This window comes from Heterocephalus glaber, unplaced genomic scaffold, assembly GCF_053883595.1.
Source record: "Heterocephalus glaber isolate CG9 unplaced genomic scaffold, H.glaber_assembly_v1.0 deba00001472, whole genome shotgun sequence".
NCBI classification, from domain to species: domain Eukaryota; kingdom Metazoa; phylum Chordata; class Mammalia; order Rodentia; family Bathyergidae; genus Heterocephalus; species Heterocephalus glaber.
The window spans coordinates 23,034,067-23,047,862 of NW_028258315.1; the positions used below are offsets into that span (position 1 = coordinate 23,034,067).

At 38.8% G+C, this 13,796-nt stretch overlaps 1 protein-coding gene across 1 annotated transcript; it reads left to right on the top strand.

The window, feature by feature from the left end:
• The first annotated feature begins 70 nt into the window (after window positions 1-70).
• Window positions 71-12,896, top strand: Acot13 (acyl-CoA thioesterase 13). The gene is made up of 3 exons (XM_004847600.4): window positions 71-252; window positions 9,382-9,566; window positions 12,652-12,896. The coding sequence occupies exons 1-3, from the start codon at window positions 181-183 to the stop codon at window positions 12,806-12,808; spliced, it is 414 nt and encodes a 137-aa protein (XP_004847657.1). The 5' UTR covers window positions 71-180; the 3' UTR covers window positions 12,809-12,896.
• Window positions 12,897-13,796: the final 900 nt, after the last annotated feature.

The following is a 13,796-nucleotide window of genomic DNA, read 5'->3' on the forward strand; positions in this document are numbered from 1 at the left end:
GGGACCGGAACGTTAATGCGGGAGCCGCGGGGGACGCTGGCAGCGGGGTCGCGCGACGCCTGACCCTGAGCGCGCCACGGGGCGGAGAGGGCGGCGGGACTCAGTCTCCCTGTCCTTGTTCTGTCACAGACGTGCGGCCCTACGTTCTTCCAAGCTGACAGTCGGTTCACAGTGAGCAGCATGTCACGGAGTCTGCGGGAAGCGATGAAGTTCATGACCAGAGCTCCGGGCTTTGATAGAGTTTGGGAAAAGGTATTGAAGCCGAAGCCTCTAATGAAGGGAAAGAAAGTTCCATGCGTGGTGCGCGCTGCACGCTGAATAAAATGTCTCTGGTCAGGGTCTGCTCGAGTTCCTTGTACATCCACCTTAGTAATGATCGCTGCTCTGATAGAGCGCCCCTCAGGTGCCAGGTCACGTGCGTAGATTTTCTTCTGTACGTGCAGATAAGTGTGGTAACCTTTCATGGAGAGAGAAGTCCGTCTTTCAACGAGCAAGCATCTGTAGAACCCCGGAGAAAAAGGAAAAGGCAACCTGTACATCTGGGTTAGGGGCACTGCCCTGGCTAGCACAGAGCAGTTAATTTGCTTTAAGTCCTGAAAGCCAAGTGCTAGATAGAGTGATGAGCGAAAGGAGCGTGGTTTGAGGCATTCAGCTCTTGGAGAGGTAAGTTTGTCCTTGGAGGAAGACGGAGTGCATTTCAGAGTACAGCACTTGTAAGATCCAGAGACGTTTGAAGATAATCATTTGGGAGAGCAGAGAGATAAAAGTGCTACGAGTTACCCAAGGCCAGATTCTGCCCTCCTTCGCGTGAACAAACTAACCCAGACTCCTAGTTTTCAGGGTTCCATGGAAAGCACTTTTGACTAGGCATAAATAACAAAAGCGCATGGTATGTCAGACCTGAAAGACGCTTAACCTAAGGATTTTTAGTGGGTTTTTTTTTCTAAATGTCTTAATGCGTGCATGTCTTTTCCTGATTAGGATGGTATACTCGGAAATTTGGAAGTAATTTGGAAGAGGTGTTTAAATACTGTTAAGTTGCAGTTTATAGGTCTTTTCCTGAAACAGAACTCTCGGGGTGTATTGTGATAATGTAAACAACAACTACCTATAACTCGGAGCTTTTATGAAAAACAATAATACTTAGACAAGTGTATTTAATGTTTTCAAATAGGAAATGTTATAAAATCCAAGGACATTATTTAACAGTAACTTTAGAAAGCTGGCTATTCCAAAAAGGGTGTACTGATATAAGAGGAAATGTGAATTCCTTTAAAAATCTGTAGCTGAGCATGGCGTGGTCCTGCAGGACTGTAATCCTATCACTTATCAGCTGAGGCAAGAGGATCGCAGAGTTCCAGGCCAGCCTGGGCTACATAGTGAGTTCAAGGCCAGCCTGAACTACATAGCAAGACCCTGTCTTAAAAAATAAAAAAAGAAAGAAAAGAAAATCTGTAGCTGAGTTGGGGCTTTAAGTCCGTGGTAGAACACTTGCCTGCAACCCATCAGGCCTGGGTCCAGTCCCCAGCACTGGGAAAAAAAAAAAAGGTAGCCATTTTCCTTGTTAAGCTTTTAGCAACTTCTTGGGTGTGAATCATATTTCGACAATCTTGCCATAGTTAGATTACCTTTCAGTATCTCATACCTTGAGCAGGCACACTGGAACAGTCTTACCTGAATGAGCAGGGGTGGTAACTCACCTTTCAACAAGACTGATATGCCTTTTGAACAGATGTACAGAGATTCTCAGAAGTTGCAGTACCACAGCAGGGTGACTCATGTCTGTAATCCCAGCACACAGGAGGTTGAGGCAGGAGGATTGCCACAAGTTTGAGGCCAGCCTGGGCTACATAGTGAGTTCAACATCAGCCTGAACTATATAGTGAGACTCTGTCTCAAAAAAAAAAAAGTCATAGTACTATTAAGGAGTGATACATACTATATTTAGATTAGTGCTGCCTGATAGAAATACCATACCAGCTACAAATGGGAGTACATGTATAATTATATAGTAGCTACATTTTAAGTAAAAAGAAATAGATGAAATTAATTTAGTAATATAAATGATAGTATATTAAAGATATTATTTTAACATGTTAAAAATTTTTAAAGTATTAAAGTGTGCCTTTTCAAAATCTTTACTAGAGACTGCTTGATTCATAAATCACTTGTGAAAGCCATTACATCTTTGCAAAAAAGTATTGATTTTTTTCATACTTAATCTTTGAAATTCAGTGTGAATTTAAACTTATAACATGTCTCAATTCAGATGTACCATAACCCAAGAGCTCAGTATTGACATCTGGCTAATGGCCATTAAACAGCACAGGTTGGTACCATAAGATCTATGTTTACTAATTTGATATAAAAGAGGTTTTGTGTGGTCAGAGTTGCCAAAGCTAAAGTGCTAGGGTCTTGCTAAGTTGCCCAGGCTGCTTTGGAACTTAGAATACTCCTGCTCCAGCCTCCCAAATAGCTGGAACTATAAGTATGTGCCACCACACCCTGCTGAAGTCTGTGTGCCTAGTGATTCGTAAGTCTAGTTTTGGACATAGTCCTTTTCCTTTTACTATAAATTTAAAGGTAATTACCTACACAATTTCTCAACTGAGAATGATTTTGCTTCCCAAAGGACATTTGGCAATGTCTGGAGATATTTTTGATCAGCACAACTTGGATAGAGTGGGAAAAGTACTTCTGTCATCTAGTGGGAAAAGGTCTGGGATGCTGCTAAGTACTCTACAAAGCACGGATCTGCCTTCTATGCTCCCAGAACAAAGAATTATCCAGTCCCAATATCAGTAGTGTTGAGGTTGAAAAATCTTGACTTAGAACATTCTCAATTACTTACTTTTTCTCTTTGTTTTTTGAGGGTTTTGTTTTTGAGATGGGACTTTGCCTTCTTACCCTTGAACTTGTGATCCTCCTAGCTTATTTTCCTGTGTAGCAGCGAGTACAGGCATGTAGTACCACACCTGGCATAATCACTTTGTCCTGGGTCAAAACTAGATAAATTGGAATTCTGTTATTTCTAATTATAGTATACACTATATCCTTTTGCAGTGTGTGACCATGGTGGCACAGGAGATGAAAAGATTACTCAGAAATAAGACCTGGTCTGAACACCTAGAGGCCCAGAGGGGCTATCTTAACTGAGGGTACCCAGTGTTAAGGGAGACTTTCAGAAGCAGCCCCAAAGTTGAGTACTCTCTGGCTTTTATTTGGAATATCAGTGAAAGAGAAAACACAGAAGAAAAGCAGTTTGGGCAAAGAACTGTCTAAAGGCCAGGCAGTTTATTGGGGAAAGGGAAAGGACAATGGCCAGACACAACATGCTTTACTAATCTAAACTTATTTTTTATGTTTTGGGTTTGTTTTTGTTGTTGTTTTTTGGTGCTGGGGATCAAACTCAGAACCTTGCGCTTCCGAGGCAGGTGGTGGAACCACTGAGCTAAATCCCCAGCCCTCGTGAGTTTTTATATTATAGGGGAAAGGGATTTGGCATGAACTCACAGCAAATATAAATACTCTGTGGAATTATAATTTTAAGCTGGGTGTGGTGACTCACACCTGTAGTTTCCAGCACTTGAAAGGCAGAGAGAGGCAGGAGGATTGCCTGAGTTCAAGGCTAGCCTGAACTGTGTAGCAAGACCCTGACTCAGAAAACAATTAAATTTTAGTGGAAAAATGAGGATGAATTTACATTTTTGTGTTGTGGAAGATAGTCAAGGTTTAATTTTATGTAGATCTTCTGAAATTCTGAATTTTTATACCACTTGTCCATATAGCCCTTTATTGAAGCCCTAAGGCTTGTTGAGTCCTCATAAAGTTACAATCTGAGAGCTTTAAGAGAAACTGAGTTTATGTGTTTAAAAAATTGAGAACAGAAGGCTAAGCAAAAAACTTGTATTTTTTGCGCAACTACTCTTAAGAGTTCCAGGACTTTTTGGAATACAGCAAACAGAGGTTGTTATACATCTTTGTTTGTATCTTTACTGAATGACCACTAGGCTATTCTCCTGGCCTTGATTTACCATATTTGCAGTCCAGGGCATCATCTCTTCTTGGGAAATACTTGATAACCAGGTATTAGATTGCAAACTGTAGCTCAGCTGCAGAAATTCTACACAATACTATGTGCTTTCCCCCATGTATATGTGTATGTTTGAATAAACGTTGCCCTAATCCCAGGTCTATAGAAGAAAGATAAAGTCTCCTTCCCTGGTAACCCCTCTTTTCCTAAGTTCAAAGTAGCAGACAATCTGCACCTGAAAAATCTTGCCACTGCGATTTAGTAATGGAAGCCATCAGAGCACCTTCCTTTATCGCTATTCTAGAATGATTCAGTATAATCTGCCAATTACCAGCCTTTAGGGGAAAATACACTGGTTGTTTTTACTGTTTCATTGCATATTTCTCACCACCACCACTATTTCAGTGAACAGGAATAAAGTATTAGGGACTGTAGGTATAGATCAGTGTTACATCACTTTCCTGGTGTATGTAAGGCCCTGAATTCCATCCCCAGCTTCCATCTCAAGATTGTCAGTTTAGCTAGTTAGATACTCAGGTAGTATTTAATTGCTTTTTGGTCTTCCCTAGGGCTCTGTTTTGCTTACTGTGCACTTACTTGCTAACTTCTGCTACTTTGGACCTTCTCTTATAACCTGTACTGATGTGTACACTTCCAGAGGACAAGGACATCTTACTCATCTTTGGATCTTCTGCTCTTGCCCTGGCTGCCATTGCCAAACTCATTCTTATGAGTCCTTTTTAGATAACACTTGCTGTTCTTAAGAAGTCTTCCCTAGTAGCCCACATTTCTTCCTTTGATCTATTTCTTTACCTTAACTGGGTTTTTTTCTTCTTCCTTTTAGCTTTTTGCAACAATCTCCCTATATATTCCAAGCTAGGCTTGAACTCACTATGCAGCCCCGGCTGGCCTTGGACAAGTACTTTATTGTCTCTACATCATTTCTTTGAACGTTCAAAACAACCTTGTGAAGTAGACATTATTATTATCTCCACTTTACACATAAGAAGGAAGTATAACCTTCCTAAGGTCTTACAGCTGGTAATGGATCTAAACCCAAGTTCTCTGTCCCATAGCCCAGGCTGTCACCCCTGGCTCAGTGTCTGTGCTGTATCCCAAGTGAGTTAAATGCCAAGTGTGGCCCTGGGTCATCTTGCTAGTCTAACTGGTTAGCTGACGCCAAAATTCCTACACAATAAGAGCCCGCAAAGGAGAATGTGGAGTGACTAGTGGGGTATGAGGGAAACAGGAGAAGGGGGTGACAAGGGAGAGGGAAGGCCTGGAAAGGTTCAGGATGTTAACAGATGGTGAGAGGTCACTTCAGGGTGGGAAGGGCTGCCAAGTGTCTGTTGGATTTAGTGTTGACTAATGAACTTGACAATAGAAACAATTTAAGTAAATCTGGATAAACTATTCAAACCAAAATGTTTGATGATAGTTTTGATAAGAATGCAGCTTTTCATTGCCAGGGTTGGTCCTAACTACTGGATGTGAATTTTATTCTAATCTTTATAAAGCTCTCTGAGGTTAGTACTATTATTATCTTCACTTCATAGCCTGGAAACCTGAGTTTGGGATCTTGCCAAAGTCAGTTTCCAGAACCAGAGCTCTTAACCATTAAACTGTAGCCATCTGTGTAATTACGCTAAGACATTTATTTCAGAGCCCAGTGTTGGACTGCTGTCAGCAGCATGGGCGAACCACAGTACTTATGTAGCATATACCCTTTTAGAATTCCTTTTACATAACTTTCATCTATTTTTGTTGCTGTTCCTACTGTCACATCATCACATCTTATACTTTTTATCTCCTTTTCTGCTTATATGAAGGTGCATTCATACATTGTCCTCAGATACAACTCGTGACATCTGTATGTTACACTGTAGTGTTACAGTGTCTGTCAGGGCAAATTGCTTGAAAACAGCCTTTTTCACAAATACAAATTTCTCACCTGCCTTTATTATCTGCTCTCTGTCCACTGTGTGGTCTTTCATATTGAGACTGTTTCTCGGATAAGAATTCTTATATAAAGGACCACGTCATGATGAACAATAGCATCTTCATGCTGAGAATGTGACTCAGTGGTCGAGCACTTCTTGCCTGGCATGCACAAGGCCCTGGGTTCAGTCCCCAGCACTGTAAAAAAAAAAAAAAAAAGTATTAACACCGTCTTGCTGTTATTAGGCAGACTGTTTTCACTGGAAAAATAAGGAAAGGTGTGACTGTGTTTATCACTGGCATTGAGCCTAAATGTTAGGAGTTGGGGGCAAGGTGCTAGGATAGCATGAGTAACAAATCCATGGAAGGGAAGAGGCAGCACATTGAAGGCCATCTAGAGAAGGGATAGATCGTGTACATACATGTAAGGCAATTTTTATGGTAACTTGAGCCCTTTGTGTCAGAGGGCACCAAGCCATAGTGGCTCAACCTACTGCAGTCACCCAACCTGTAGAGTTTTAGGAATTGAACACAGCTGGGAAATTCTGTTTTGTTAGGCCATGGCAGGTAAACATCCAACTCCATGACATAAAAAGCTTCACACCCATCTTCCCACAAGACAACTAATAAATTAAGACCTAGTTGTCTACAGCAGTCCAGGTGAGATGGGAAAGGATGCTAAACCTGAGAATTAAGAATGAAACAGCTGTTTTCTCATCTGGAAAATGGAGATGATAAAGGTATCCACTTTGCACATTTGCAGGACTGAAACAATGCATATAAAATTGCTCAACATGGCCTTTGACAGCTGTTGTTAACAACTGAATATAAACAGGTATGTACACTCAAGCCAGTCTATTGACTGAGGGCAGGATCTTTGTTGTTCAGTGTTCTCTCCCTAGCTCTCCCTGCCCCTATCTTCATCAGATAGAAGTGAGGCCTCCAATGCCTCTGCCCCCACAAGGCTTTTTCTCTGGGAGGCTGGATAGGATGTTCTTTCACTGTTACTTTCCATTCATTTTGTTTGTTTTCCTGTGGTACTGGGATACAAGGTCTCACCACTGGTTTGTTTTATTTTACTAAGGGAGACAAGAATTGGCAGTACAGGGTTGGGGTATGGCTTAGGAGTACAAGTGCTTGCCTGGCATGTGTGAGGCCCTGGATTCAATCCCTAATACTAAATAAATAGGCAATACATAAAAGCATTTCTCAGGCTGAACAGTACAAAATTATCTATTGCATTGTAAATTTTAGACTAGTTTTGTATACTAGTATGTCCTTTTAGGATTTTATATATATATATATATATATATATATATATATATATACACACACACACACATATATATGTATACATATATATACACACACATATATATATGTATACATATATACACACACACACACACACACACACACACACACACACACACACATACACTAGTATGGCCTTCCATGAAAAAGAAAAAAAATTAAGACTGTATTCTGCAATAGAAAATCTAACACTGATATAAACTTTTGTCATCCTAGCCAAAGTTAGATAATCAAATGAGACTTTGGGAATTAAACTCTGCTAAAGACACTGTACCTTAAAATACACCAAGCTCCTTTTGGTAACTCTGAGGCACTTATATTTGCATTTCTTGAACTTCCTGCATTCCCCTTATCTTCACCTGGTTCCTGCCTGTTCTCCTAACTCAAACGGCATTTTCCAAGAAGCATTTCCAACTGATCCCCCCCACACACAACATACTTTTAAAGCCGACAAAGCTTGAAACAAGGAAATAACTTATTTTCTTAAAAAAAAAAAAAAAAAAAGATATCTTTACTTCAGGAAACCTGTATTCTATCTCCAAAAATTTCCTCCACTGTAGTAGTTAATGTACTTTTTCTTTACACTAAAGCCTCTGAGCAGAGATTATATCTCATTCATTTTTACATTGCCAGAACCTAATTTAGACTCACACAGGACTGTGAGTATAGATCTCTGGTAGAGTGCTTGCCTAGTACACATAAGGCCTTGTTCCTAGTACTGCAAAAAATAAAATAACATAAATGCCTGAATGAGTTTACACTTTGCTCCTGGTTGGTGTGTACTATCAGTTTATGAGGACATCTTGTGGCTACATCACTTACAGCTATAAACAGATCTTATATTTTTTCCATTGATTTACCTAGTGTGTAAAACATGATACAGATTTTTTGTATGTTTTCCTTCATGACTTCTTGCAGCATAAACAACAGCAAAACCCCTAAAGTTGTGGTTTATGAAACTCCTGTGTCTTCCTGACAGCAGCTGTAAAGGCCTTTACATATCTACAGAATTTATAGGTTAGTGATTAGGGAGATGTGCAGGTAGACAGACCTAGATGGAAATTTCAGTTTTATCAATTTTTGGGTGAGCTAAAAAAAAAAAGCACCTTGAATATATCAGCAAAATAGAATTTCTCCCTCCCCTGTTATATGGTGTGGCTGTGTACCATATGACATTTCCATCCACAGCAGACTGCATATGCTGCAGGGGCCCTGTGCATTTATGATGGAGATGAAATATCCCTATCATTTAGTGAACACTTAGCTGAAAGAGAGGCAAGAGAAAAACGAAGAAGAAAAAGAACCCAAAGAAAATTCCCAGTAAGATTAGTTTAGCAGAAGCTTTTACAAGGCCTCAGTAGAAGTTTGAAAACATGAACTCCAAAAGCGAAAGATTTTCATTAATAGAGAGGAATATTCATGGAGCATTATCTGCTTACAAGCAAATCTATGATGAAAAAAAAATCAAGTAAACCACCATGAATATGTTTCTGAAAAGTGATGCCTCATTATTCCACATTTTTATCTTGCATGTAATACCTTTTCGTTATGATACTTTATAAATAGGGCAAGACTTTAGTATATGTGCTGCCAAAGTGAGCACAATAGGGCAAGACTTTAAAAGCAGTAATTTAACTGTGCTGGATTCATTTGTTAAACTTATATTAAAATGGCTTTATGGCTTATGCTTAATTCTAGTAATTCAGTGAATTACTGAATTTCTCTCCGTTTGTTTTTCAAGTGGTTTTGAACTGTTCATTACTAAGTCATTTTAAAAATCACTGTGCAAAAACTAATAAACATCTGAGTTAAACCTACATGGATTATTAATAGATCACGGGCCAAGAGACATTATGAGATGCCAGGTATTGTACATAAGTCTGAAAAGCTCGCTCTCCTGAGGAACATTGCAGAGGAGTGGAAATTAGCAAAAACTAGTATCCTTTCCCCCTAAATATTGCTTTTTCTCTAAAAACTATTTGCACAAGGGTTAATACCTATCATAAATTGGCAACAAATTAATTGGATTGCTCCTAATGGTTGTATGGATTTTCATTCACAGAATGAATATTTGATTTTTTTTTTTTTGCATGTAGGTGACTCTTGTCTCTGCTGCTCCTGAGAAAGTGATTTGTGAAATGAAAGTAGAAGAAGAGCACACTAATAAACAAGGCACTCTCCATGGTGGTTTCACAGCCACCTTAATAGACAGCATATCAACAATGGCTCTGTTATTCACGGAAAGAGGAGTACCAGGAGTTAGTGTTGACATGAACATAACGTATGTATCCAAATGGTACCAGATAACTTTATACATTTGAAAACTCATTTCACACAACCAGGACTAAATATATTTATAATATTAATGAAGCATGAGATTCAGTTAGCTGTTTATCATTAAGTACAGCTATAGATTTGCCCTAACTAGTCCATGGCCTTAAAACCTAGGAGCAAAATAGTTGATTTCCAAGTAGTCATCCCTTGGTATCTGTAGGATATTGGTTACTGGACTCCTCTCAGATAACAAAGTCTTCCAATACTCGTCTTCTATATAAAATGGTATTGTTTGCATATAATCTACTCACATCCTTCTGTCTCCGTAAATCATCTCTAGGTTACTAATAATACCTAATACAATGTAAGTGATGTACCAATAGTTGTTATACTGTATTATTTAGAGAATGATAAGATAAAAGGTCTTATTTTTTCAAATATTTTCAATCCACAGTTGGTTAAACTGGGGGACAGAAAACCCACAAATACAGAGGGCCCACTGTATAGTATGTATCAATAGAAAAGGGAGAATGAATGATCCCAAATATTCAAAACAGCAGACAACTTCTAATTATATATACTGGGAAGGAAAAAAATAAACTCACAGTTTACAGCTGTTTCACAGTCCTTAAAAGTACCCCTTGGACAAGTGTCTTATGAGGGTTGCATTGAGTACATATACAGAAAAGTCTGAATAAAATTCAGGAAAGCTGGAGATCCTTTCATATGTGCATTGTCATCTTGATGCAGCAAGCTGAACCAAGTGTCAGGCAGTAATCCAGATCCTTCCCACAACACAACCTTGAAGAATTTTTATTAAGTTAAACAGTTTTGACCTTTCAAAGTACTGCATATGTTCCCAAAAGTGTTGGCTACCACCAAAGTTGCCTGGGCTTTCAAAATTGATTCACTTGAACAGAAACGAATAGTCTCAAAGGTTGTGCATAGTTCAGAACTCAGCAAATATTTCATTCCTTGAATACCTCATGATTCATTCTTTGCAATGCCACTCGACATGATGCCAAATTTACTTCAACCCTGCACATTAAGTTCTATACTACACAGACCAAAGACATCTGTTACAGACCATAACTTAGGTTAAAATTTTGGGTTCCAAAAGAACAAAAGAGCAAATTCTTTTAGATTTGTTGATAAGAATACTGTTGATAAAATGTCAGTTTCAAGATCCCCTAGATTTAATGTTTGCTCATCTTCAGGACAAAGGATTACTTTGCTTGGTTTAGTTTCATTTAAGCAAATAGTCATTTGCCAAAATTCTTGTTTATAGGACAAAATTAGGGTAAATCATGAACATGCCCTTTTTTCATATTTTCTTTTTCTTTTTTGGTACTAGGGATCAAACTCAGGGCCTTGCGGTTTCGAGGCAGGCGGCAGCACCACTGAGCTAAATCCCCGGCCCAGGTACCCCAATTTAAAGGAATGAAAATGGGGGCCAGGGATTTAGCTCAGTGGTGCTGCCGCCTGCCTCACAAGAACAAGGTTCTGAGTTTGATCCCCAGTACCAAAAAAAAAAAAGCATACTTAAATTGGGGTACCTGAAGAATTCAAGACCAGCCTCTGTTCTTTCCAGCAATAAAGTCCAATTTTCTTATACTTCCCAGCAACAAACACTTAATTCTTATTTGGAATTTGGCCAAAAAAAAAAAAAATCCACATCATCTTTTAAGGTTCCTTGCTTTTTAAAATACAGATATATTAAAAATAGCTGGGTGTGGTGGTGCACACTTGTGTTCCCAGCACTCGGAGGCTAAGGCAGATCAGTTGAAGGCCAGCCTGAACTACAGTGAAACCTTGTCTTAAAAAACCAAAAACCGCCAGGGATTTAGTTCAGTGCTTCTGGCATCTGCGTCACATACACAAGGTCCCAAGTTCAATCCCCAGTACCAAAAAACCAAAAAATAAAAACAAACAAAAAAACCCCCAAAACCAACCAAACAAAAAGAAAACCAAAAACATACCATTTAAACAGTCCTTATCCTCTAGTCTTATTTGTAAGTTAGCTAAAGTAACTGAATTAAAGGAAACTTATCACTTAGTAGGAAGTATATCTCTCAAAAATATATAGTCATAAACCAGGGATGGTAGCATAGGCTTGTAATCCCAGCACTCTGTGAAGCTGAGACTGAGGATAGCAAGTTCAAGCTCAGCCTGGGCAACTTTAGCAAGTTTCCATCTCAAAAAATAAAAAAAGGGCTAGTGTTGATGATCTCCATGCAAAAGCCTTGGATTTAATCCCCAGTACCACTTAAAAAAAAAAAAAAAGTAGGCAGTACTCTGTATCCATAGGTTCTACACCTGCAGATTCAAGCCTTACATGGAAAATAATTCTTAAAAAATACCATGTGCAGACTTTTCCAATCAGTATTTTCTAACAATACTCTTATTTACATAGCATTTATATGTATTAAATATAAGTAATCTAGAGATGATTTAAAGTATATAATAGAATTGCATAGGTTATGTACAAATACTGCACCATGTTATATAAAGGACTTGAGCATACATGGATTTTGGTATTTGCAGGGGTAGAGAACAACCCTCCATTGTCCCCCAAGGGATTGCAGTATATACAACTCATCACTAGGATTTTAAGAACCTCATTCATTTCTTACGGTTCTTAGTCATTTTAGAGGTAAGTCTAAATATGACTAGATAGACACCAAGTGATACTTAGGAAGTTAAAACTTCCTAAAATGAAAGTGAGAGGAAATCTTTCACTAGTCTTTTTTTTTTTGGTACCAGGGATTGAACTCAGGACCTTGTGCTTGTGAGGCACGCAGCAGAACCACTGAGCTAAATCTCCAGCCCTCTTTCACTAGTCTTAATAATGAAATGGGAAACTAAGGGGAAAAAAAAATCGTGTATTTGTAGGAAAAGAAACTGGGTAAGGAATGGACAAGATAGAACCTTGTCAGAATAAGCCATTCAAATTTGATAGTTCAGTAAACTTACATTAAAATTATTTTGGGGAGTTAAATAAGATACATAGGAAAGCTGTTAAGAACTTGTCATACCTTTCTTTTTAAAAAAGTATTTGGCATTAACTATTTTTAAATATGCTTCCTTTTAAGGTACATGTCACCTGCTAAAATAGGAGAAGAAATAGTAATTACAGCAAATATTCTGAAGCAAGGAAAGACACTTGCCTTTGCCTCTGTGGATGTGACCAACAAGGCCACGGGAAAACTAATAGCACAAGGCAGACACACAAAACACCTGGGAAACTGAGCGAACAGCAGGATGAAAGGAACCCAGTGGTGAACATCAAGTGTAAATTTGAACAGATTTTCAAAATAAACCAGCAGAATCACAAGTAGCTAAGGAATATTGTCTTTGGGGAAAAAGACCTAGAGAACCAAGTAGGGCACAGTGAAGGTGGGGGTGTCTGGTTTTTTTCACTTTGTCTCTTTAAATAATTGAAAGAAAAAATTCTTAAGTGTTTTGAAAACAGGTAAAGCAAAAAAGCCAGCAGAGCCACTCTAAGATTATGCTGTTAAAGTAGTAGAATTTAATGGCTATCTTAAGTCTGTCCAGATCTCTCTTACAACATACTATCTAGACTGGGTAGCTTATAAACAAATTTCTTAACAGTTCTGGAGGCTTGAGAAGCCCCAGATCAAGGCTCCAAAACTGTCTGGTGAAGGCCTGCTTCCTGGTTCATTGATAGTGCCTTCTCAGTAAGGATAACACAGCCTCACATGGCAGAGGAAATCGAGCACTAGGGCTCTAAGGCCACTGGGTACCTCCTGAAGACCCTATCTACCTAGTACCATCATCCCCTTAGGGTTAGAACTTTGGGGGGAACACTAAATATATTCAGATCATAAAAACAGCCAATCCTTGATGTCTTTCCCAGCTCTAAAATGCCTTGTCACGTTTCCATTTTCTTTATAGATTATCAAACTTCAAGAGATGAATTATAGCCCATTATTAGAAAATTAATTGTGCCGTAATTGCTTAGTTTGAAGCAAATCACGTGATACAGAAAATGTTCCAAATACTTTTCCTCTGATCATTTATTATAGATTCAGCCTGGCATCTTCTGTATTAAAGGGGGGGGCATACTATGAGCCCCTTTGAAACTCCCAGTCTACTATATTAAAAAAATCAAGTTCACAAATTAGTCTACTTCTCAAAGATCACAAAGTTCTGTGGACTATGGCACTTGTAATATTTTATTTCTACATCCAAGGCTTAGTGAACATTTCATGACTAA

Excerpts from the sequence above, each read along its gene's own strand:
- Acot13 (XM_004847600.4), top strand. The coding sequence starts at position 181 with ATGTCACGGAGTCTGCGGGAAGCGATGAAGTTCATGACCAGAGCTCCG. Across the intron at positions 253-9,381 it reads TTGATAGAGTTTGGGAAAAG|GTGACTCTTGTCTCTGCTGC; the intron begins GTATTGAAGCCG and ends TTTTGCATGTAG. Across the intron at positions 9,567-12,651 it reads AGTGTTGACATGAACATAAC|GTACATGTCACCTGCTAAAA; the intron begins GTATGTATCCAA and ends CTTCCTTTTAAG.